At 38.4% G+C, this 22,969-nt stretch overlaps 1 protein-coding gene across 1 annotated transcript; it reads right to left on the bottom strand.

Annotated features, from left to right (window-relative positions):
• Nucleotides 1-1,030: 1,030 nt before the first annotated feature.
• On the bottom strand, nucleotides 1,031-11,967 carry LOC135475471 (cytochrome P450 3A9-like). Its single transcript, XM_064755381.1, has 14 exons — nucleotides 11,823-11,967; nucleotides 10,902-10,995; nucleotides 10,127-10,179; nucleotides 9,759-9,855; nucleotides 8,882-8,998; nucleotides 8,103-8,191; nucleotides 7,003-7,154; nucleotides 6,271-6,395; nucleotides 5,353-5,473; nucleotides 4,467-4,624; nucleotides 4,275-4,363; nucleotides 3,141-3,278; nucleotides 2,579-2,741; nucleotides 1,031-1,546 (listed from the first exon to the last, which is right to left on the bottom strand). The coding sequence occupies exons 1-14, from the start codon at nucleotides 11,897-11,899 to the stop codon at nucleotides 1,469-1,471; spliced, it is 1,551 nt and encodes a 516-aa protein (XP_064611451.1). The 5' UTR covers nucleotides 11,900-11,967; the 3' UTR covers nucleotides 1,031-1,468.
• Between the last annotated feature and the right edge of the window lie 11,002 nt (nucleotides 11,968-22,969).

The raw sequence follows: 22,969 nt of genomic DNA, 5'->3' as shown, positions 1-22,969 counted from the left end.
TGGCTCAGAGAGTTAAATCGCTGGTTCCCTGTGACAGTCAGGCCCTTGACCAATACGGTCACGCGTTCGACCGACCTCTCGTTTCTGGAGCTGTGGCTTTAAGTCAGGAGGTTATTCACTTAGGGCAATCCGATTTCCAAGCACTACCCACAGGCCTGACTACCTATATTGATTTGGCGTTTTACACTGTATACTCAAGAATACTTCACTTATACGACGGGACCAGCAGTGTGGTGGGAAGAAACGGGGACAGATCCCAGGGGAAACCCACGACCACCCATAGATTGGTGTCAAACCTCTTATGCACATGAATTGTGCGTTTAACAGCAATCAAATAAGTAAATAAACAAAATTCTTGAAGACGATCAAGTTTGTGGGTGGACGAAACCACGTAAATCATGTAAATGACAAATGGCAAATGACAAAGAATAGGCATTCAGCACCTCATCCAGTGAGCTAGGTTCCACAATAATAATATTTATTTATTTGACAGTTGTTTCACGCCGTACTCAGGCATATTTCACTAATAGGACGGCGGCCAGCATTATGGTGGGAGGAAACCGGGGAGAGCCCTGGAGAAACTCACGACCACCTACAGGTTGCTTCAGACCTTTCCACTTACAGCCAGAGACAATAATAATGCCCTCTTACTCAAATATGTACAGGTAAAACAGAAAAGGCATTCTTACTAGGTAAAATGTAAAGGTTTTTGATTTTGAACGGAAGTGTTTCAGAATAAATAAATGGTGATGATTGTGTTAAACATATTTTAGTTATTTTGTGTACGTGTATGCAATTTGTTGTGAATAAATGACCAGACATAAATCGCTCAAATTTGAGAGGTCTAAATTTAGGACAAAACGCTAGTTCTGTTTGGAGATTGGAACGTCGTGACGTCAAACCTGCTCTGGTTCATTCTTCTGATTGTCAACGACGTCAAGAATACTTTTACATTTTTAGATATGAAAGATGGTGACCACCTGTGACGTCATAAAGTTTTAAAAAGCAAAGAAAGACAAGAGGTGGACAATTTTTGTGATTAATATAATAATATTTAATAAATTATTGCCACAAAGAAAGCTTCGGCAATATTATACAATAACAAGAGAATATAAAAGGCTTACAACATAGAGAGTAATGCGAGAGCAGTGATGACAATGTTATAGTAGACAAATGGTCACACATAACCGGCGAAACATGGCCTCTTGCCATTTTACCTCAGAGTTTTCTGCTAACTGTTATTGTGATGTTTAAATGGTAGCGAATTACTCGCCCCTTAGCACCATGACTGAAGCAGAATTAGGTTATCAATGTATTGATGTTAGTTATATACAATATATAAGAGTTGACTGTTGACAACAATTTTTCCAAATCGAAATCGTTTCAAATCACCTTAAACCTGAGAAAATGTTTCAACTTGAGTCAGGAAACAAAAGGGACAGATGGCTTGTTACAATTGCCACAATATTTAGTCACGTGACTCGATTCGAAGCCAGATACCATGTTCCGGTTGGACGAAGGCCCCTTTCTTTAATGTCAAGGGCACCTGTAATACAAACAAAATACAAGAATCTTTGAGACTGTGTGGACATATGCCAGAGAATATTAATACACATGTATAAACACAATCACTAACCAAATTTGCCACATTATCATTATTTGGTGCATTGGCTTAAGAATACAAACCGATCAAAGATGCAAACACAAGCTAAATCTGTCCATTTATCGGTATATTCACTGAGGAATACAAACCAACAAAAGACGCAAACAATAACCAACTCTGTACAGTTATCATTACATTCGCTGACCGACCAACAAAAGACTCAAACACTAACCAAATTTGTCCCACTGACAGAGTATTTGCTGATGCACACCTTCGCACTAAGAGAAGTGTGATAACTGTGTGTTGGGTGTTTATATGAAGTGTAAAAAGTCGCTAAACAAGTAAACCTGTTTATTATGTATATAAATAATACTAAACATGTGGCATTTACTATGTAAACATGGTACTGCAGTAAATATGTTTACATGTGTGTCGGATTCTTATACTTAATATCAGTCATGTTTATTTGACTACACATCAGCACGAAATATCCACATGAGTATGAAAACATCTGACATGTTATTCATATTTATCATATTTATTTATTTACTTAAACACTCCTCCAAAAACATTAAAAGCAATGGTGGGCGATGTGTGCTCAAATTGACAGTCTACACACAGTTGCCTTCCTCGTCATGGACGCAGGGACAGTTGCATTTCGCTAATAAAACAGAGAGGGCTGGGTTGTGCTGGCAGCGCGTCTGGCTCTCTGGCTACCAAACCTCAGACACAGAGTGTGACTCGAGTTGAAGAAGTTGTAGGCCTGAGTCTGCCGACGTGGGCTCCACGTTGTCATCAAATTCTCAGGAAGCTCTTTCCATTTAAGCTTCAACTGAATTTCCAAGTTTCTCCATGACATAAATCGTTCATTTCTGACAGTTCATAAACGCCCCCAAACTGATTCTCGATGTGTAACGTGTCAGTTGAAGCCATGTTCCAATCCAACCAACACCGAAAAACAAGCTGTTTTCTCACCTGAGTCTCCGGAGCCCTGATAAAACGGAATTTCTGTAAAATAGCAACAATCGCCATTTTGGCTTCCATCAGCGCAAGTCTCATCCCGATACAGTTCCGGGGCCCAACCCCAAATGGAAAGTACACATAAGGATGACGCGATGCTTTCTGCTCTGGGGACCATCTGCAAATAACAATATACTAACTTATGATTAAGTTAAGAGTTTTAATATTGAGTTAATTTAACACAAAAACTGAATACTTCACGGCAACATAAGCCCAAACATGTACATTGTTGTGTCTCACAACTTACATATACTGTGCATATTGTTGTATTATATAATACTATAATTTCCGATTATTTTACAGCATCGTTGTCAGTATCTTCCATTGTTGGCCATTCTCATATATTTTCCTTATCTTCTTAAGTTTACCTCATCGTCTGCTATGGCCATTGCCGCAGGCGAGTGAAGTGCACGGTTGTATGGGGTCACAAATATGCGCTCCACCCTCCACCTTCTCTTGCTGCACCTCTCACTCTAACATGGGCAAACTACCTACCATCCTGCCATACAACACTCACCTGTCCGGGTCGAACTTCTCTGGCTGCGGCCAGTAAGTCTCGTCGTGTTGCAAGGCGTACCCCATCAGTAACACGGTCGCGCCAGCAGGGATGTGAAGACCGTTTATATCAATGTCGTCTTGGCATTTACGCCCCACGCTAAAAAAAGATAGATATGCGTTTGATATATGTTTTACTCAAGATGATTTCAATCTACACCGCATATCTCATTTAAAAGTGTACGCGTTGGCTTTTTGTAATTCTGTGTGTGAATAGTTGTACATATACACACTAAAAATACTGCACACTAGTTTTCTGGTTCATAAACACATTTGTGTTACATTTAATATTTATTTATTGATTTGATTGGTGTTTTATGCAGTTCTCAATATTTACATTATACGACGGTGGACAACATTAAACGGACAGATCCCAGAGGAAACCCACGATAGCCATATTTAATAAACACCTCCTGGTGTTTGTTGATAACAATGAAGTGTTTTTTTACAGTAAACATGTCACATGTTCACATAGTAAACACTTATAGACTTTTATAGGGCTTGTTACACTTAGTAAACTTTCGTTTGGAATAAACACTAGGTCGCGTTTTTTAAGTGTAACACAAGTGTGTTTACAACCTAAACATTGTACAACGCTGGACAAGCACAGGTAGAAAAGTTTGATGCTAACGGATACATGTATGTGATGAGATTTTATTTTTCTGATATGTTCAAATCCAATCTGAAATTTGAAGATTACTCCTGTCTCATCGTTCATTCACGGGGCCTGAGCGACAATAAGCAGTCGACAGCGATATAGCGTTCGTTGAGAATCAACTCTTTCATCAATGAGGTGTGAACATATTCTGACAGCGGGGTATATATTTATTTACTTATTTATTTGACTGGTGTTTTACGCCGTAATTATACGGCAAGCATTATGGTAGGAAGACATCCGACAGAACCTAGGCAAACCCATGATATCAAGGTTGCTGGCTGGCCTTACCAGGTAAGATCGGAGAGGATCGCAGAGGACATCCGCATTATCTGGACTATCATTCGCACTGATTGCATTTGTGACAGCCTCCTGTATCATCGTGATGCTCTAGCACGCTAACAACTCGGCACGGAGGCCCCGTCAGCCGTGTAGACTTACCCTCTGACAGCCGGGTACAGTCGCTGTGTCTCTGAGAGGCACATATCCAGGTAAGGTAACGTCATCACGTTGTCGTACATGGGTAATGCCTGCGGACAAGATAATGTACAAAATGGACTCATAAGCCGATACACATGTATACCATGTTAAGTACAGAAGAGTGTGGCAATAACATAAATAAGGTGTGCTCACCCCTTTAAGATCCTCATCAATTTCACGAATCAGTTTTTCCTGACACTCAGGATGCACCGCCATATTGTAGGCGAAGTATGACAAGGCTGAAGCCGTAGCATCGTATCCGGCTAGAAGGAATACGATGCACTGAGCAATGACTTCAGTGTCTGTAAGTTCTGAAGGATAAATAGGCATTAGATACGTTAAAATCAGCCCAATAGTTATAAAAATTGTACATGAATATCACTTAAATGCAGGCTTACGTTGAAGGAGCAACCCTTGGCATCGAGGATAATTTTAATCTCAGTTAATGTTTTCACGTCATTTTACCAGTATCTAGAATTGATGGCTGTCTGCCTTTATGTGTGAGTGAGTGCTTCGGGTTTAACGTCATACTTAACAATTTTTCAATCAAATGACTAGAAGAGTCCTTAGGGTGCATGTCATGTGCCTCCTTGTTGCAGGACGGATTTCCACCGCTTTTTATCTAGTACTGCTTCACAAAGACGAGTTACCGAGGTAAGCCGCCCCACCCGAGCCATTATACTGATACGGGTCAACAAGTCATTGCACTATCCCCTTCATGCTGAACGCCAGGTCTTACGTGTCACCCGACCCAGAGTTTACCCTGGATCAACCGCTCCCGAAGCGGTCTCCGACTTTGTGGTCGTCCGAGTCTGATAAAGTCTTGATTTTAAGCTGAATACAAAGATTAAAAGTATCAGAAAAATTATTGTACGCATTTTTTAAGAATTTCTTTTTAGTCTAAAAAATTGTACAAGTACATCTCCTGACCCGAGGATTCAGTCCACAAACAACGGAAGAACAAAGTCCACACTATCGCTATAACGCTATACAGGAAGAAAAAAAATTAAGAGTCTAATAGAAAAGCCTGTATTCTGACTTTTGTTTCTGTTCAATCTGTCCATCTTTAAAGCGTCCACGTCCACGTCTTTTTCCGCTAGCGACTCCTTCAGATCGTCCACGTTACTGTCCAAGATCACCTGAAGGAGATCCTTCCTTGGCTGCAATAGTATCATAGTATCACCGTTAAGTATCCTTGTAACAGGTCTACGCCATTAACAGCAAACATGGCTGCGCTGATTATTTGTAATGAAAGTTGAAATTGTGCCAATCTGATGTACATTAACATTAATGTTGTGATAAAAATAAATTTCTAGGGCCGAAAATTAAGCAATATTATCTTTTAAAGTCGGATATGGCGAAAGTCGGAAGCACAAAGCTATCTTATGCTTAACACAGGCTTTTAGTATTAATTTTAAAACATTTTACGGACTAAAATTGTGATTTACCTTGTCGTTATATCATTCTAACATTAATTGTTGCTATAGACTTTCATGACAAAATTGTAATTAAGTTCAAGTTCGAGAATATTATCACATTGAAGGACTCACGCAATTTGCAACAAAAATGCAATTTATGATAATTAAGAGTGACAAATCTTAATCATTATTACAAGTTGCATTTTATTACAAATAACGCTATATGTAACAAATTATGTTCTTAAAGGAAGTTATCGTCATCATTCTCATTCATCAAATCTGCGAGGTTAAGCCTGGTCAGCTTTAGAATGAAATTTTCCAGTGTCTTCTTGAAACGAAATATCATTTCCAAAAGCCACTCTGCGAGTTGCCTTTTGCAATAATTTTTTACACAAGACCACACTCAGAGTGTGCGTTTTTGCACAGCTATCATCATTTACCATCATATGTTAATCCACCTTGAATACTACGTGTTAAGACATAAAAACAAAATGTTTCATGTATCCTTTAATAAGTGGGCCGTAATAGCTCAAACATACCGATGGCTCCTTTCGTCTCTGTTCAATAGTTTCACTTAACATTGTCACAAAGAAGTCCGTGGCATCTTTAGGGTCAGACGTAAAGTTGAGCGCCTCGAACACGGGTTTCATGAATGGAAACAAAACTGCAAAGCATGAAAGAGACTTTACTGGCATGAATTACATTTAAATAGACTTTGTTATTTGATTACGCCATCTATATACATAATATACATCGCATCAGTGACCTGATGGTTAGAACGTCGGCCGCGAAATTGGGAGACGCGGGATCAAACTCGAGTCATTTAAAAATGATACTTGTTATCGTCTTTGAATACATCAAATGTTCATATGACCCAGAAGCCTCTCAACAATGCGGTCGATGTGAGTTCGTCCAGCTCCTGACCTCTTTTCTGGCCGTGCATGGAAAAGTCTGCCAGCAATCTATGGATAATCTTGGGTTTCTCAGGGCTTTGTCCGGTTTCCTCCCACCATAATACTTATATATAAAAACATATATGCACACAGTTGTATAATTATTGAAGAAGATTGAAGTAAAAAAGTAAATTATTCCGTAAAGCTATTAATATGCTTCAGATCTTCTGAATTTACAATTTCCCTCGCGTGGAAGGTGTCTATGGTGCCCATAAATTTATGCAATTGTTAGGCGAAGTAGACTTTTAAAAAGTTGCAACTTTCCGAAAATGTTAACCGGACACACAGATGGAAAAGAAAACAGTGGAGAAGTCTTACACGTCAGTAAAACAGGCATCCTGGCCTGGATATTGTCTTCAAAAACCTTTTTAGCCATGGTGATAAAACGGTCGTTCAGATCTTTCTGAGCGTCTGTCTCAATCCCAAATCCTACCGCGCCTATCACTTCCATAGTTAGGCCTCCCATCACCCTGGGGAGTACAGATACACACTGGTTACATGACAAGGCGTTTTGATTTTTATTATCCAATTACTTTTGTAATATCTCTGAAAGCTTCACTTTATTTGTACATATTTGGAAAACAAACGTAAAATAAATTTTAATTTGCGCAAATGTAGAAACGATTTCCACATATATACCAAATAATTGCACATACGCTCAAAAGATTTGTAAGTATGTCAAATAAATATTTATTCCACGTATGTACAAAAGTTGTAAAATGCGTAAAATTAGGCAATAAGTGCGAAAATGTCTTGCCACATTGTGGCATTCTGCAACATGATGTAGTACATCATCCAGAAGAATCAAGTAAGACAATATCCACCGCGTGCCTGTAAGAATTATTCTAAAAGTACACCACCCAAAACTCAAAGACTGTCGCCTGAAAGTTAAGCTCTTATTGCATTCATTTGCATGGATGTATAACTTTAAGGATTTGTTATCGCTTGTTTCAATATTGGAGGGGAGTATTCTTGCCACGACAGGCCAATCTAATTTATCGACTTTGTGCTCTCTCGAAAGACACCTGGTTTTCTGATACGAGTACAATGTGACGTAATCCGTCATAGTCAATGGACTTTCCGTACGAGCAAAATCTTGGCAAACTAGCAGGTATTTTTACTGATCGCGGTAGACGTGTGTCTTCATTAATATTCCCATAATTTAGAGGCAGGGTATCGACAACCAAGCCTCGCTTTTTACACGAAATAAAAACTACTTGATCAATATCCAGTATCACCGATCGCCAAAAAACGAACCATAAATAGTTGCTGCCACTAACATCCGCTCACTATCAACGAATTTGGTAAAACTGGACCCGTATTCACCCGTATCACAAGTTCATCGCAGCTCTGACTTTGCTCTCTGTGCTGTAAGCCCTTTATTATGCTGTATATTTTGGACGATTTTAGCTACTTACCGTTTCAATTCAAACGACTTTCCGGATTTACAGATTTCAGACAGATTATCCATCAGTCGCTGAAGACAGATGTGTATAAGTGGATTCATCTGAAAGAAGGAAACAAATATTTTTGAAAAACTCTATAGCTACACTGAGAGAAACGTTTGGGTCATCTGACTGAAAGAAAAAAAATTCAACTCATATGACCAGTGCATCTGAGTCATGGAATTCCTCTGGATATACTGTTGCCTCACAGAAGTATTTTATAACTTAAGTAGCTGATCTGGTCATATGACTCAGTTTTCTGAGTTTAATTAGTTCAATTGCATAACTCGAAATTTTTAGTTAGATGATCTAAACTTTTCTCTCAATGTGGAATTTGCACAAAGGTTCGTGTTTATGTAGCCTATAGGCGTCAAAACAGATACTCGTATACCAGCCGTCCACCACAATGGACATTCTGGGCCCAAAGCCACAAGGCTGGTTCCCAAAACAGCATATTAATGTGTAGAGCTTGTGTTGTTGCGTCTCAATGACTTGCAATTTTGGTAGCTAGTATGACTGATTTTACAGATAGTTGAATATAGGCGACTGTTAATAAAAAGACCATAGCACTGTCTCTATTACTTTGACAATTGTGTTACAGATATACACGTCATATTCATGAAGGATAAGTAGTCTTCCGTTCTCTTTTTTTTTTTGCTAATTTTGGTCTAGCCAAAAATCTTTTTGTATGTGGCTGTAGAAGTCGACACTATGAGGTCATGACAGGCAGAAAAAAAAAGTCTGTCACCCACTCTTCGCATCTTTCCAGAACTGAAGGCGGGTGTGAGAACACTGCGCACAAATTTCCAGTGATTGTCTTCTAGATTTGTAATCATCGACTTCTGAACGGCTCCCAACGGTAAAAAAACCTGAAACAGCAAAGCTTTTGTGAACAATGCGCATGCACCCATTATCCACGTCATATACGTGGCACCTGATGACTGCACATTCTTCGTCTTGTTACTATGGCATTTCTCTTTTTCACTAGACATGAAACGTCGTACGACAGATTTCAGCCTCATTACATGGCGTCAATTACGAAACATAACCTCAAAGCGTAACGCCATTTGAAAAAATGCCTTACTAATATAGTTGCACAAATTTCACTCACCTCTCGCGTTCTTAAATTTTACAGTTTTCATAATTTAAATACTGATGAACGTCAGTTTTTTTTGACATCATTTGAATCTGTACATATATATGTAAACAGCTTGTTGCTGCATATTTATTTCAAAGCGATACAGTCCAATTCTAGCAGCTTCAGTGTGTGATGGTGTTCCCTAAACTGAAAGCAGGTGTTTATGTACTGGCGTCATACGACGTTTTTCCTAATCTAAACACAGCTTTTAAAGTTGGCGAAATAACTGTTATTAAACACGAGTAACAGATGATATAAACAATGTTATAAAGAAGAGCCTGTATAGATGTTACAAAGAAAAAGCTGATGTGACGCGCACCGTGCTACTGGCATGGCGGTTGGAATATTAGAGTGCAATTAATTCAGTGAATAAAACATGAGACAAGAAAACTAAGCATATTTTCAGAGATTTCTCCTTGTGCTCATTTCATTTTATGCCGTATTTTCCGCCTTTAATAAAGATAGTGCGGTGCAGCCTGAACGAGACTCACCCCTCTGTTGGCAAAGTTTTTGAATTCCTTCACACAGATTTGTTTCACCATGTCTGGATCAGCAATGTTTATTACAGGATTTCGACCGCGCCATGATCTGAAAAGACATTTTTAAGTGCACTACATTAAACATTTAGTCTATAACAAGGCATAGTGAGTGACGACGTGTTTGAGTGGCCAGCGTAAACCGCCATCCCGAGAGTTAGACGGGTACTCTTGTTCAGCTGACCGCCTTCGTGTATGAATGAAAAAGATTGGCGTGTGTATGCATGAAGCAACAGTCAAATAAAGATATAGATAATATCGTAAAATAATTCAGCAAGAACATATTAAATGACAATTTCTTACAGAGGTATAACGTAACTCACAGGAAAACCCTTCCGTATTTCTTAAGGCACATCATTTCCATATTCAGGGCACCCTGAAATAGACAATATAAATAAATAAATAAATAAATAAATAAATAAATAAAGTACGTACATAAGTAAAAAATAAATAAATAGATACAGGGTATTCTCCATTTGGTTTCCCCTCCGCACACTGAAAGTCTTCTTTAACAATTTAGTTTTGAAAATTACTTTCACTTAATTTTTATTCAGAATCATTTCATGCTAAAAAAAGGAAGCCTTAAGTAATATACTGAACTTGAGAACTTTTGGTGAATTCTGGGCCTGGAAATACTAGTAGAAAAAGTGAGTGAGTGAGTGCTTGAGATTTAACGTCGCACTCAACAATTTTTCAGTCATATCACAACAAAACTATTAGAAGAAGTGAAAGTTGAAATTTAACTCCGTTAAACTCTCTTATCGTTTTTATGTTGAAATAATACATACATATAAGAATATTCTGGAACTGAAACTACACACATAAGATTGAAAAAGAAAAACAAACAAAAACACAAGCATGGTTGTACGAGTCGTCATTTCACAATTTACACGATTATGTAGGATAAGATTTTCAATTTTGTAACTGAAGGAAAACTAGCGAATTAATTCTCCCTCTCAAATGATATGAATTTCCTGCAATTTATACTTTAGCATTTTTCTGTTTTTACATTTCACAGAAACAAGGGGATAACTACAGCCACGGTACTTTTGAAAAGTTTAACTTGTGAAATAAGAGTCAAAGTATAAAAATTCTTACAGTTTTGTTTAATTGTATCAAGTTCCCGAAAAAGAGCGAAGGCTTTGGTCCTGGCAGACGGATGGACGTAGATAAGTACGGCCATATTCCATACCTGTTAATAAAGTCGTTAATTCACAAATGAAGGCAGAAATATTTTAAGTTATGTAATGAAAAACAGTAATAGACAGAGGAAACATAACGCTGAGGAATAGAGAACATGACATCCGGGGTTCTATCCCCAGTTGTGTCAGGCGTAAAAATTATATTTGTCATTTTGATATTTCTCCTCGTCAATTTTCGCCAAGTGAAACAAAATTGGCTAGTACTTGTCAGCTGCTTTCAATCAAGTTAGTGATGTCCAATATAACTTTACATTGATTTACTGAGCTATATTAACTCTTCAAAGCCTTACGTTGTGACGAAACTTTTCATAAATACACACAATTCATTGTATAATCCCCTCCCACTCCGATAGGCAAAAGGAATTTCCTTACAAACACAGAATAGGATCGTTAACAATCGTCATGTGTATTGGTATAGCATGACACTGGCTTAGACACGTTATACTGGGTCACTGTGTGGGCAACAGTGCATGAACTAGATTGCAGCTCGGGTTAGAAAATGGGACAAATGTTTCTGAGAGCCTTAGAAATGGGAAAAGAGATAGGAGAGTAAAGGCCAGTCAAATAAATATATAAATTATCAGATGTAGGTCAACATAAATTTATGTTTCACCCACGCACAGAAGCAATGAGTCACAGGTACATACACCGGCCCATATATACATACACACATATAACAGTGCGAACAACCGGAGATTCTTATATTTTGCAGGTAGATTTTTCCACAGACCACTCGTACTTACAGCTACAGCCTACATATACACAAATTTGCCGATACACAACTTAGAGGTGAAAATGTGTCAAAATGTAAACTCACAGGTAGATAAGTAGAGTGATAGCTAGCAGGTACCAGAGCCAGGATGGTGCCCAGCTTAGAGCCTCCGTGAACCACATGAGAGCTTGGATAATGTACACGCCTGTAAGACTTGTGAAGTAAAGGTCGCGTTAGATATGACCCTCCCCTGTGTAACCGTTGTTGTGTTCAATTGAAACGAAATGGCGCAGCATATGGGTCAGAGCGAAACTCTGACGTCACTCGCCTACATGTATAGGTGTTTACAACTAGCTATGCTAGCCGACACAGAGCATTTTGAACTATCCACAAATAAACTTGTGTAGACCAATACACACCGTGAATATAGTGACCGTTTTCTTTTCACCGAAATGTTTCTGCTTTCCACTATATGTTTGTCTTGGTCATGTGTGCATTTTTTTTATCACGCCCGCTTGTGGAGAGATTAACTCATTCAGCATTTCGGTTTACTCATACTCCATACAGCGCATGCGTCGCTCTCTACCTTTCACCTTGCTACCGGTAGACAAGGTTAACCTTTGAAGTCTGCAAGACGCACGTAGGCTTGTTTAGGCCTAAAGTCATCACTTTTGTCCTTCTGCGGAACTATTTTATGAACAATTCATCAATGAAATTGATTTGGGTTTTGCTGAGTGATGTTGCACATACTCTAGATAAAGAGAATGCGTGGGTATAAAGTATTATTACAAAGGTTGAGATGTATTGTTTGTGTTTTCTGACATCACTTCCTGCTTCATCACCGTGACCCCAGTGACCTCGGCGTTGTTCAAGATTTCTGTACAAAATTTGCTATTGGCGGCAGTAATGTAACGCGATAGGTAGACAGCGACGCATACGCTGTAAGGGGTGTGCGGTTTAACATATTCTGTATGACGGAGCTGGATATCACGGGATCACCCAAGCGTGGGTGGGAACAAAATGCAAACCCTATATCCAAGCACAGGGAAAAGTGTCAATGTTTGCTACTCCGTCAACGGTTAATAAGCCCTGGTTCTACAAAAGAAAAAAAAACATCACATAAGCTCAACACAAATATTCAGACTTTCTGGAAAGTTTTACAGATCCGATGAATATACGTACTCCCACCGACAAAAATTAAAAAATATACATTTTCCTATGCTATAATATTTAGGGGACATTTCTTTTTAAACTCATGTCGTCTGTTACCAAGGAGATCGCGTGGTCATTTACTTAAGCGCTGTTTTAGAGATTAACAATTTTGACTTACCATGCCATAGAAACACACGCAGCTTGTACTTTTCTCTTCCACGTATCAAAACAGTACCCAAGCATGATCCCCATTTTTAAGCTGTGCTTGCTGGAAGTGAAATCATATCATTTTGTTCTTTGGTAAGTCCTTTGTCAGTAAAATTGGATTATAATGTCCCACATATTCCCAGACGAATGAACTAAGGAAAATATTTTACAGGGGATCAAACTTAAATCATCAAGTAGCAGTACACAGAATTTAGACATGTGTCCCTTGCATTGACACACTGTGTAATGTTTTTTCCGGTAAGATAAATATTTGATCTCGGTCTTTTATCAGTAAAGACTTTTAAATAACTTTTGATAACAGAGTTATACATGGACTTGTATCTCGTGACTTGCGGAAGTCGAGAAAAGGGATAAAATTTTGTCATTGGAACTAAACTTTCTCTCGATCAATTTTTAACTTGGAATTATAAGCCTTATTCACTTATATTTATACTTTGCATGTATTAGTGTCATTTCTTCATTATATCAAGTGAAAAACACGCAAAACACGGGATTCGAACACGGGATTTTATTGATCGAATGCCTAATAGATGCAGCAAGCGAGGGCTTGAACAATCTGAGTCTGCCAACCTCCTTACGTGGGCGAAATTTGCAAATAATGCATAGTGATGAAAACTGCAGGCAGTATTAGACGAAGTAGATTAGCTAGTGCCCTTTTCATCCTTTCTGATATTGTGACCATTTTAGTGACGCTCCATGCATATCATCACACAAAATTAAACCGGAACATGCGGGGTCGCGTCCACGTGGAAGGCGCAGGTTCGCGGATGGACGCCTTCCGTGTCCTCCGCGCTTTCCGCGTACTCCGCGTAGGGCGCGGTTTCCTTAACACACGAAACGGTCGCTAGCAGCCACTATACTCCAAAGTATTTTCAACATTCCTAGTCAATGTAAATACAGGTATACAGGCAGTATACTTATCAACCGTATCAACTGCTCCCTTAACATACTTGATGGTATATTTTGGGTTGCTATTTCCTGGTAATAATCTGTGAACGAGACAGATTTGTTTGTGAGTTTGTTACTCGGTCAAGTTCATCCCCAGTACCTTTTAGACCAGTTTGGCTCCCTTGGCAGAGTAAACGTGACAAAAGTTACACCTAATGTATTTATCACCATGTATGACAGATGGACGTGACACGGTTAGACAATTCTGTAATCCATCGTCCTGTCGTAGTTATCAATAGAACTGGACTCATGCTGCCAGTGTTGAGGTAGAGTTTTTCTCTTGTGGAACGTCTGTGGCTTCCTTCGTGTTATTTATTCTAAAGAAGAACTACATTCCTAGCTCCTAGTGTTACATATGTAAAACAAGGCTACATCACTCCTGTGGACAAAGTGTGTAACCATTATCATACCATTGCCATTGCCACCCACTTTATCAATGTATTGTTAAACCTTGAGGTCTGTGATTTTAATCTTAAGAGATGGATCGAATTCTGTTTTGACTGGATGTACTGTTTGACGTTTTAGGGGAAAACAATGCATCTGATGTTCAAAAACGAGAGATCAACGAGATCCAGTGAACAAGGATATATCGTGAACAAAGAGACACCGCGATAGCCTTCGTTTATTTGACTACCGATGTATTACAGATTCTGAGTGGGAGTACAATGTCTTTAGATAAACACAACATACATTTCTCAGTTCCTTTGGCCTCTCGCCACTGTTTACTTTGCCAAGATATGAAAGGTGTTTCCTTGGAGTATTTTATTTGTTTCCAGCATAGCAATATTATTGACCACAGGAGCTTTACTATTTAAATATTTTCTCTAAAACAAACCTTGGTGGGTTGAGATCCAGACAACTGGAGGGAACTTCAAGCTTCATAACATGTCCTGGAATGTCTCCACTAGTGGGCAAGCAAACAATGTCGATAACTCGCCAAACACGTTTCTTGCCATTAAAGCTTTACCTCTCCACGCCTTAACACAACACCCGAACTTATTGAACACAGAGATTAGTAACGATCTAAGGACATTTCGTATACAATGTTGATTCCACCTTCTTGCTTGTCACCGTGTATTTTGTCCTATGGCGAGAACTGATTTTGTCTCACGCACATGTTGTGTATATGCTTATTGTGTTCCTGACTTTGACGGGCAGGCCTGTGGAACGGGGCCGATGTTTTTGTTGAGGCAGCTCTTTTTGGGCTTGGTGTTTTCGTTTTTTCTTTTCACTGATGGATATTTCCTGTATTTAGTTTGACATGTGTCCAGCAAAGATTAAACAACTCGATCTGTATTGTCTCGAATGGTATACATTCTTGCAATACTAAACACCGCGTGGCCTAAAACTGGCAACGTAGACGGTTTACTTATATAGCTCTCTTTAATGCCGATATATCAAATATTTCAGCCAATCGATCATTCGTTATAAAAAGAGATCGATATCGAAGTTGCGAAAATTTCAGATTTAAAAACCATACCGTGTCGTAAATCATTGGCTATCGTGGAAGGCGAATAGTGTTAATTTAAATACGTGACTATAAACTACACGAATGTCACATAAAATAAAAACAAACATATACAATAGAAATTCTAGTTCTAAGCTTTCCTTTATAAGCTTGTGTGGGTGTTTACGTTGCTTTTGTTTCTTCTTTACTGTTTTGTTTATTATTGTAGGTTTGAGGAAAGAATGTAAAACAAGTGAGAATCTTGTTCTTTTCCCCAAGACATTCAAAGATTGTAATAGAGTCAGTGTTTTTAAAGCGAACTATTAATATGGGCTATGTCTGTCTGTTTTTTCGTTTTGCAGTACGGTCTTGGTTATATTTGATGGTGTGATTGACACGCTCTGACTAGAAATGTTTGATCTGGCATTAATTAGAAGTTTGACACTTTGTACAAAACACAATCAACTATCAAAATAGTTGCTTTGTCAAATCATCTGGGACATATCCTTTACGTTGTTAACGGAGGACTAAGAGGACTAACGGAGGGGAACGTCCATCGAAGTTGACGAAGGAATCATTAGGGTGCATGTACGTGTAATGTGCCTCCTTGTTGCCTTGCCTCCTCCACCGCTCTTTTATTTAGTGCTGCTTCACTGAGACGACTTACCGAAGGCAAGTAAGCCGCCCCGCCCGAACCACCAGTCGTTGCTCTATCCCCTTCATGCTGAACGCCAAGCGAGGAAGTTACAACTTCCTCTTTTAAAGTCTTAGGTGTGACTCGATCAAGGATTGACCCTGGATCTACCGGTCCCGAAGCGGCCGCTCTACCAACTGTGCTATCCGGGCCAGTCTAGCAAGACACGGAAGCTGCAGAGAAAAACATTTCATTTAATGTACAAAAATGGTACAAAAAGTAAGATATCAGAAATGAATTCCAGAATCATTCTCCTTAGTGTACTTCTGAGAAGAATATTTCCGACTTGTAAAGAATTTTAATAAAGAAGAAAAAAAACAGATCTAAAAATTTAATGGAGCCCTATCAGAAATTATATTTGAGATACCCCAGATTTTTTGATTGGAGTCGATTTAGTGCAAAATTTTGAGCTGCGTCTTTTAAGCATGAAAATACCAAATTTGATGTGTCAGAATGTTGGAGGAATATCTTGTATCTTAATGCCACAAAGGAGTAACTGTCATCCATGATATCGTTTCACTCACGTCAGACAACACTTAGGTTGCTTCATCATGTTAACGATATTCATTATTCACGTTAATGTCATAATACTTCTGACAGGGCTTTAATAAACTTAATAAAAACCTATGTTTTTCAAGTTTACAAGGCAGTGTTTCAAATAACCAACATCTGAACATTTATCATCAGAGGAAAGAGCAAAATGTGATAAATCTGGACAGAAAAGTAGAAAAGACACCTCTAGGCCGGCAGCTTATTCCTTAGTCTTAGTCTTTTATTTGTCAGTGTTACTTCCTACATCCCCACCCCCTCTCCCCCTCGAGGTTACCAAGGTAACAAAATGGTATGACTTCACTTCCAGCGACCACGGCTAAAAATAGATGACCAGGTTGAATGTTTTATATGTTTTAGGGAAAAATGTAAGTTGCATGTGGTGGTAGGGGTTATATATTTTTAAGGTTGACAAATTAACTACATAAAGAGTAAGGAAAATTAATGCGCTCGTGTAACCTTTATGGGGAACCATAGAAATCTGGAGCGGATATTAGCTGTTGGAAGAAAACTATAGGCTTGATGGATACATTCATTGTGTATCATCAAATATTTTAATAATCCAAAGTAATATAACACTTGTCCCTGTCTTAACAGGAGGTCTACCTCATAGTAATCCCTCCCGATACTGATCTCCATGTTTTATAATGACACCTCTTGAGGGTCCGCCCTACTCACAGAGATTGTCATAAAAGTGTGTGACCTGCGATGATGTATCAGCTAGAGCTGTCTGAGGTAATAAGTGGTCAAAACGAAGACGGTTTTTCACCAATCAGTGGACCGATTTGATACAAATAGAGACCCTGCACGGACAAAATGTAGTTCATCTATAAAAATGTTCAGCTCGAATATGATTATGTTCTTTAAATTTGTATTTCTTTAGTTTTAATTGTTAGAAAAAATATTTAAAATAAATCAATACAGTGAACATTCACGAGCTTAGACTATTACAAGGTGGCCGCTTCACGAAATGCGGTCAAATCCCTCCACCACGGGAATCCCCTCGCGTGCTGTCGACATGCTACGCAAAGTTTCACCGTGCGGTGTGGCTTAAAATCACATCTTGTTTGAAAAGAACGACTTGAGTACATGATGATGATTGCACTGAAAGTTTGGCTCTACAACAGTGATGTAAAGTCTGCATTTGTTGAAAATACCATCCTCGTGCGGCCGTGTAGCCACTGATCGTATGTGGCTGTAGCCCCAATGACTCCACTGGAAATTTTCACAACGAGCAGTGAACATTGAATATGGCGCAATGGTAGAAATTAATTATGAAATTACTGACGAATGTCGTGATTGTGTGAACGCCGAATATATTTGATATGTTTACTATTTACATTCAGAAGATGGGAAGACGAAAGGCCCCACGTTCATAAAAACGGTAGGCCTAAATTTCGGATTCATGTGATAAATTTATGCGACCCTGAATGAAAGGAGATAGGATTACCGGTTGTATGGGATTGATCAAAACGTGAATATATATCTGCGTGAACTTGTATTTTGGTTGCTTAGGGGACAAACGTTAAGGATTTTCGCCAAGAAGGTCAGTTATATTTTCACTGAGCTCTAACAAATGCCGCGTCGTCGTCGCATCAACCATGCTTGATGCATCGAAGTTATTTTGGGAGCCGCGATCAAAGTTAGGGCAGTTTTGGTATCGAAATTTATATAAATATATACTTCCCCCAGGCTGCAGGGCACACGCTTGTAGTTTCTTTGTGTGCTAATAAAAGACTGTTTAATGTGTTTTCTTTACAATTTAATGTTGTTGTTGTAATTACGTCACACCTAATCCCGATGTTAGTTCAGGGCTTTCCTCGGTAGAGGGGGCTTTGAATGTAAACATTGAAAGTAGTCCCTGTTTTCAGATGATGCATACACGATATCTGTGGCAGTTAGGTAACGGCCATAGTTATATGATAACGAGTTTTATCAGTTCATTGTGATCCCATGAGGCCCCATGAGATTGATGCGCTTACTTTTACAACGTTTGAGGCATGTCAGAGTCATGAAATGAAACATTCACTTTAAAGCAGAAGCCCAGGGTTATACCAGGCGCAAGTATATATTAACGAAAGAGTCTTACAGCTGTTTATATACAGACAGATAATTTCTGCAGGCTTCTTGAGTTATTTTCCTTGTGGAATTCAAACGTTTTTTTTTGGACCAAATTGTTTGATAGTGACATGTGTTAGGGATATTTTTTGCTATTACAATACGTTTGTATCCAACAGAAAAACATTTCATTTAGTCTGAGACTGGTTTAAGACAATACCAGATTTAACTTTAAGCAATCTCTTCAGTTTTGTTCTAAGCCTAAAAAAATTTTGTAACATATCAAATATGAACTGAAACTGCATTTGTTATACTCTGACTTTGGAAAACTGAGTTGGCTGCACGGTTTGGCTTAAACTTTAAAATATAAAATGTAACATAATACCAGTATTACTTAATACACTTTCGACTGAACAAATTGATTGTATTTGTCTGTGTTGGTGCGTGAGTGTGTAAAATACGTAGCCATTCTTAAAATTAATTGGGATTTTCAGCCTAGAGACGTTTTAAAGGTTTCAGCCAACTTTGGGCTCGCTTTTAAAAACATTTTATTTAGAGTGAGGCTGATTAGGGAATCGAAAAGACGGTAAACAAGGCACACAGGATTGATTTTCATTCAGCTTATGTATACATAACAGCAAAACAGGTTATATATCAATGTACAGAAGACTCTAAATGATTGCAGACTAGAACACATGATTATTTGTAAATTAGTGACTATGTAAACGCAGCATACAGTTAGAAATGGTGCGATATTGGAGTCTCTCTCATAGCCACAGAGGAAAGTACTACATAAAGCTTGAAATAATGCTTTACTGATCACTCGTAGGAATGCCACAGATCGTGAATATCAAGATATACAACTCTGCACATTATAAGCACAACAACGGAAAGAAGAAAAGAACCGTTAAACTGTCTATCTGACATGATAATTTGTCAAACAATTTTTCACCATAACGATAAAACTCTGTATGGCTCTACATCATTAATCTAAGTGAGTAACATCGGTCCGTTTCAGAAATGGGGTCAAATGTTTCCTGCTGGCCACAATTAATAATCAGTGATTACCTCAAGTACAGAATTACACCTCCTAAATCTAGGATCAATAAAAAAACTTGGTTTAGGCCCTATCTCCGCCTACTCTTAGACAAAGACGTAGAATATAAATGCTTAGGTATATATGTGTCTTGTGAACTTTTTGGTGAGGAGGCAATTATAGAATTTCCATTTAAACTTATTATGTTTATCAACTCATAAACTCACACACTCGTGAGGCTAATTCTTTTTTCAGTTCTGTTTTACTTTTTCTGTTATATTTATTTATTTGATTGGTGTTTTACGCCGTACTCAAGAATATTTTCACTTATATTTCGGCCAGCATTATGGTGGGAGCAAACCGGTTTCCTGTTATATGGCAAGCATGCGACTTACATCTGTTGAATCATGCAGTGAAACATTGTATAGGTCATAAAATCGAAAAATGGTATCCTGCTCCAGTCACAGTGAAATAGCATGTTTTTTATTTTAATTTTTTGCACGCTGTTTTGCACGCTGTTTTGCATCTATAACTTAAATACATATATAACAAATGTTCAGCCTTATACTTCCGCTTCACATAACATGTAATTGTTAATGATATCTAGAGGACCATATATGCTCTCAACCAAGATTCACATATGATTTCGCTATAGTTGCCACACGTAAAGTCACTATTATCGATTTTTATTCATGATAACACTTATTCATTGGAAGACAGCATATATATTTACTCACATGAAAAGAATGTTGCCAAAGAAAAAAACCAACAAAGATTCAAACTCGACAAAAACTGATCAGATTATAAAGTTTATTTTTGCATATAAAGACAAAGACCAAAACTAAACCTTGTCAGTACTTAGAAATACATACATGAAAGTTTCAGTAAAGATATTTTTGTGGTTATCGAGAGTGCATTTTTGGCGGGTTATTACTAAGCAACCATCTCTTTTTATGGGTGATTCGGCCTAGTTTTATACTTCGGATTATGAAATTTACAGAACTGTGCTGGATTTTAAAATTTACACTTTCTTATCGTTTCTTATCACTTTCTTCTCTGCATCCGATTCTCCGCCTTACCGTAGCAGGTCCTTCCCCCAGATGGCGATCACTGAAGTAACCTCTACTGCCCGTATTTTTTATCCTTCCTGTATTAAGAATAACCTGAGGAGAAATTCAACACTGTCAGTCTTTAGGCGTTTAGCAAATCGAATTTCACAAACGGGAACTGATGGGAAGATTTTGAAACATGTAGGTTTGTCATACCTGATGTGTAATGTTGTATTTCCTCGTTGTGGTTTGTTCCACGTCGAGCCAAGTAAGTATGCTCTTTTTATTACTTTATACCTGTTTGTGTGTTAGCTGTGTTCAGACATGTCTTTAGGACTGTTTTTAATCTTCATCATTCTGGCCACGGATATTACATTACCGACGTGTATGTCCATTGTTGACACACATGCATTTCAAACCAATATCTGATTATTTACTGTGACAGAAATATATAACCTGAGAGACATCATGTCTGCAAAGTTGAGGCAATGATTTGATAGATCAGACATGGCACAACTCTCAGTCAGCCATCGACAACATAGCAGTTTAGGAAACTGGTATTGCCCTCCCTCAAACATATGTAACTCCGCCCAATATGGTTTTTGAGTAATTCAGATGTCACTCAGGCAATGTGTACTTGCCGTGGAAACCGAGGTTATGGGCTTTAACACTATAAACAAGAATGTGAACCTCCTACATACCCATGTGTAGAGCTTGTGTTATTACGTGTCACTGACTAAACGCTGAATATATGAAACTCTCTAACAGAAATAGACTATAGGTAAGGTAATATATGCTCGACCATGTTTACGTTTGCATGTATCTGGGCTGTGTGATTCGTGTTTAGACGTATTAAAAATACTACATTTCTCCCATAAGACCAGGCTACAAGACAAACATGTGACGTCCAGGTCTGTATATCAGCTTCGTCAAATTGTATCGGAGCATCGATAGCGTTAACACGTGAGTGTATGCCTGATTAACAGTATCCACGGACTCACCAACGAAGTACACATATTAGGTATATTTACCGGTCAGATTAATGACCTTTATCGTGTGAGTACAATGCTGCTTAGTTATTCTTTTCAAATACCATCTGTAAAATAAAAGTAATAATTCCTAAACAACTGAAATTGATCTCTGAGATAGGCCGACACCAGTGAACCTCAAGAAACAACTGTCCCAGTTACAGATTGATTGCTGACCAAATGTAAGTGGAACGACATTGTACCGCATTATGTCGCAGCTGGACGACCCACTGGTGTCGGAAGTCACCCATCAACCATTATAGAGGCCTCTACGTCCAAACACTATGGCAAACCACAGAAAAGAACATTATTGGAACTACAACTTCAAGGAGAGCGAGCTCAGTGGTCAACCTCTGAACCATCGGTCATCGAGCAAGGCCAAACCCATTAACAAAATTCAGCTTTTTGTGGTAACTTATAAGACTACTTTAGGAAAAGAAACTAGCCTATACGACGAATCAGCGTGTAATAGATCACCGGAGCACCTGCAAACTCTGACAAGAAGCTAACAATTCACACCCTCTGAAGGACGTAACAGTAAACTGGATATGTATATCCCCATTTTCCTAGTTAAATCTGAAAATGATTATGATGACCTTACAGAAGCTATTCGTAAGTTGTATAATCATTCATTCACATTCCACTGAAGGAAGACCCAACATCCAAATACCAAAAGGAACAGAAAAACCTTCTGGACAATGTGCACATATAAGTATAAATATAATTGAATTCACCATTGCTTCAGAGCTCCGACTTGGTACATTTTACCTCTTACAAGCATACTAACCCAGGTCCACTTATTTTATCTGGAATAGGTACCATTACCGAGAGTGTGTCCAGCTAGAAATGTGGCTTATTGTGACCATATGCCATGAAACCCTATGGCTATATCCAGGGTACCACGAAAACGTCAGCGTATCAAAAAATCTGCTAGAAAATACTATACATGCAAATATGGATGTTGAAGGACTGTATACTAACATACCTCATACAGACGGACTGCAAGCTGTTCGCGATGTAATGCCAGATCTCACAGCCACTGATAGAGCAAACCAATTCATTG

This window comes from Liolophura sinensis, chromosome 9 (genome assembly GCF_032854445.1).
Source record: "Liolophura sinensis isolate JHLJ2023 chromosome 9, CUHK_Ljap_v2, whole genome shotgun sequence".
Lineage (NCBI taxonomy): Eukaryota > Metazoa > Mollusca > Polyplacophora > Chitonida > Chitonidae > Liolophura > Liolophura sinensis.
The sequence above is the reverse complement of the archived record's forward strand: the minus strand, read 5'-3'. Positions and strand labels throughout refer to the sequence as shown.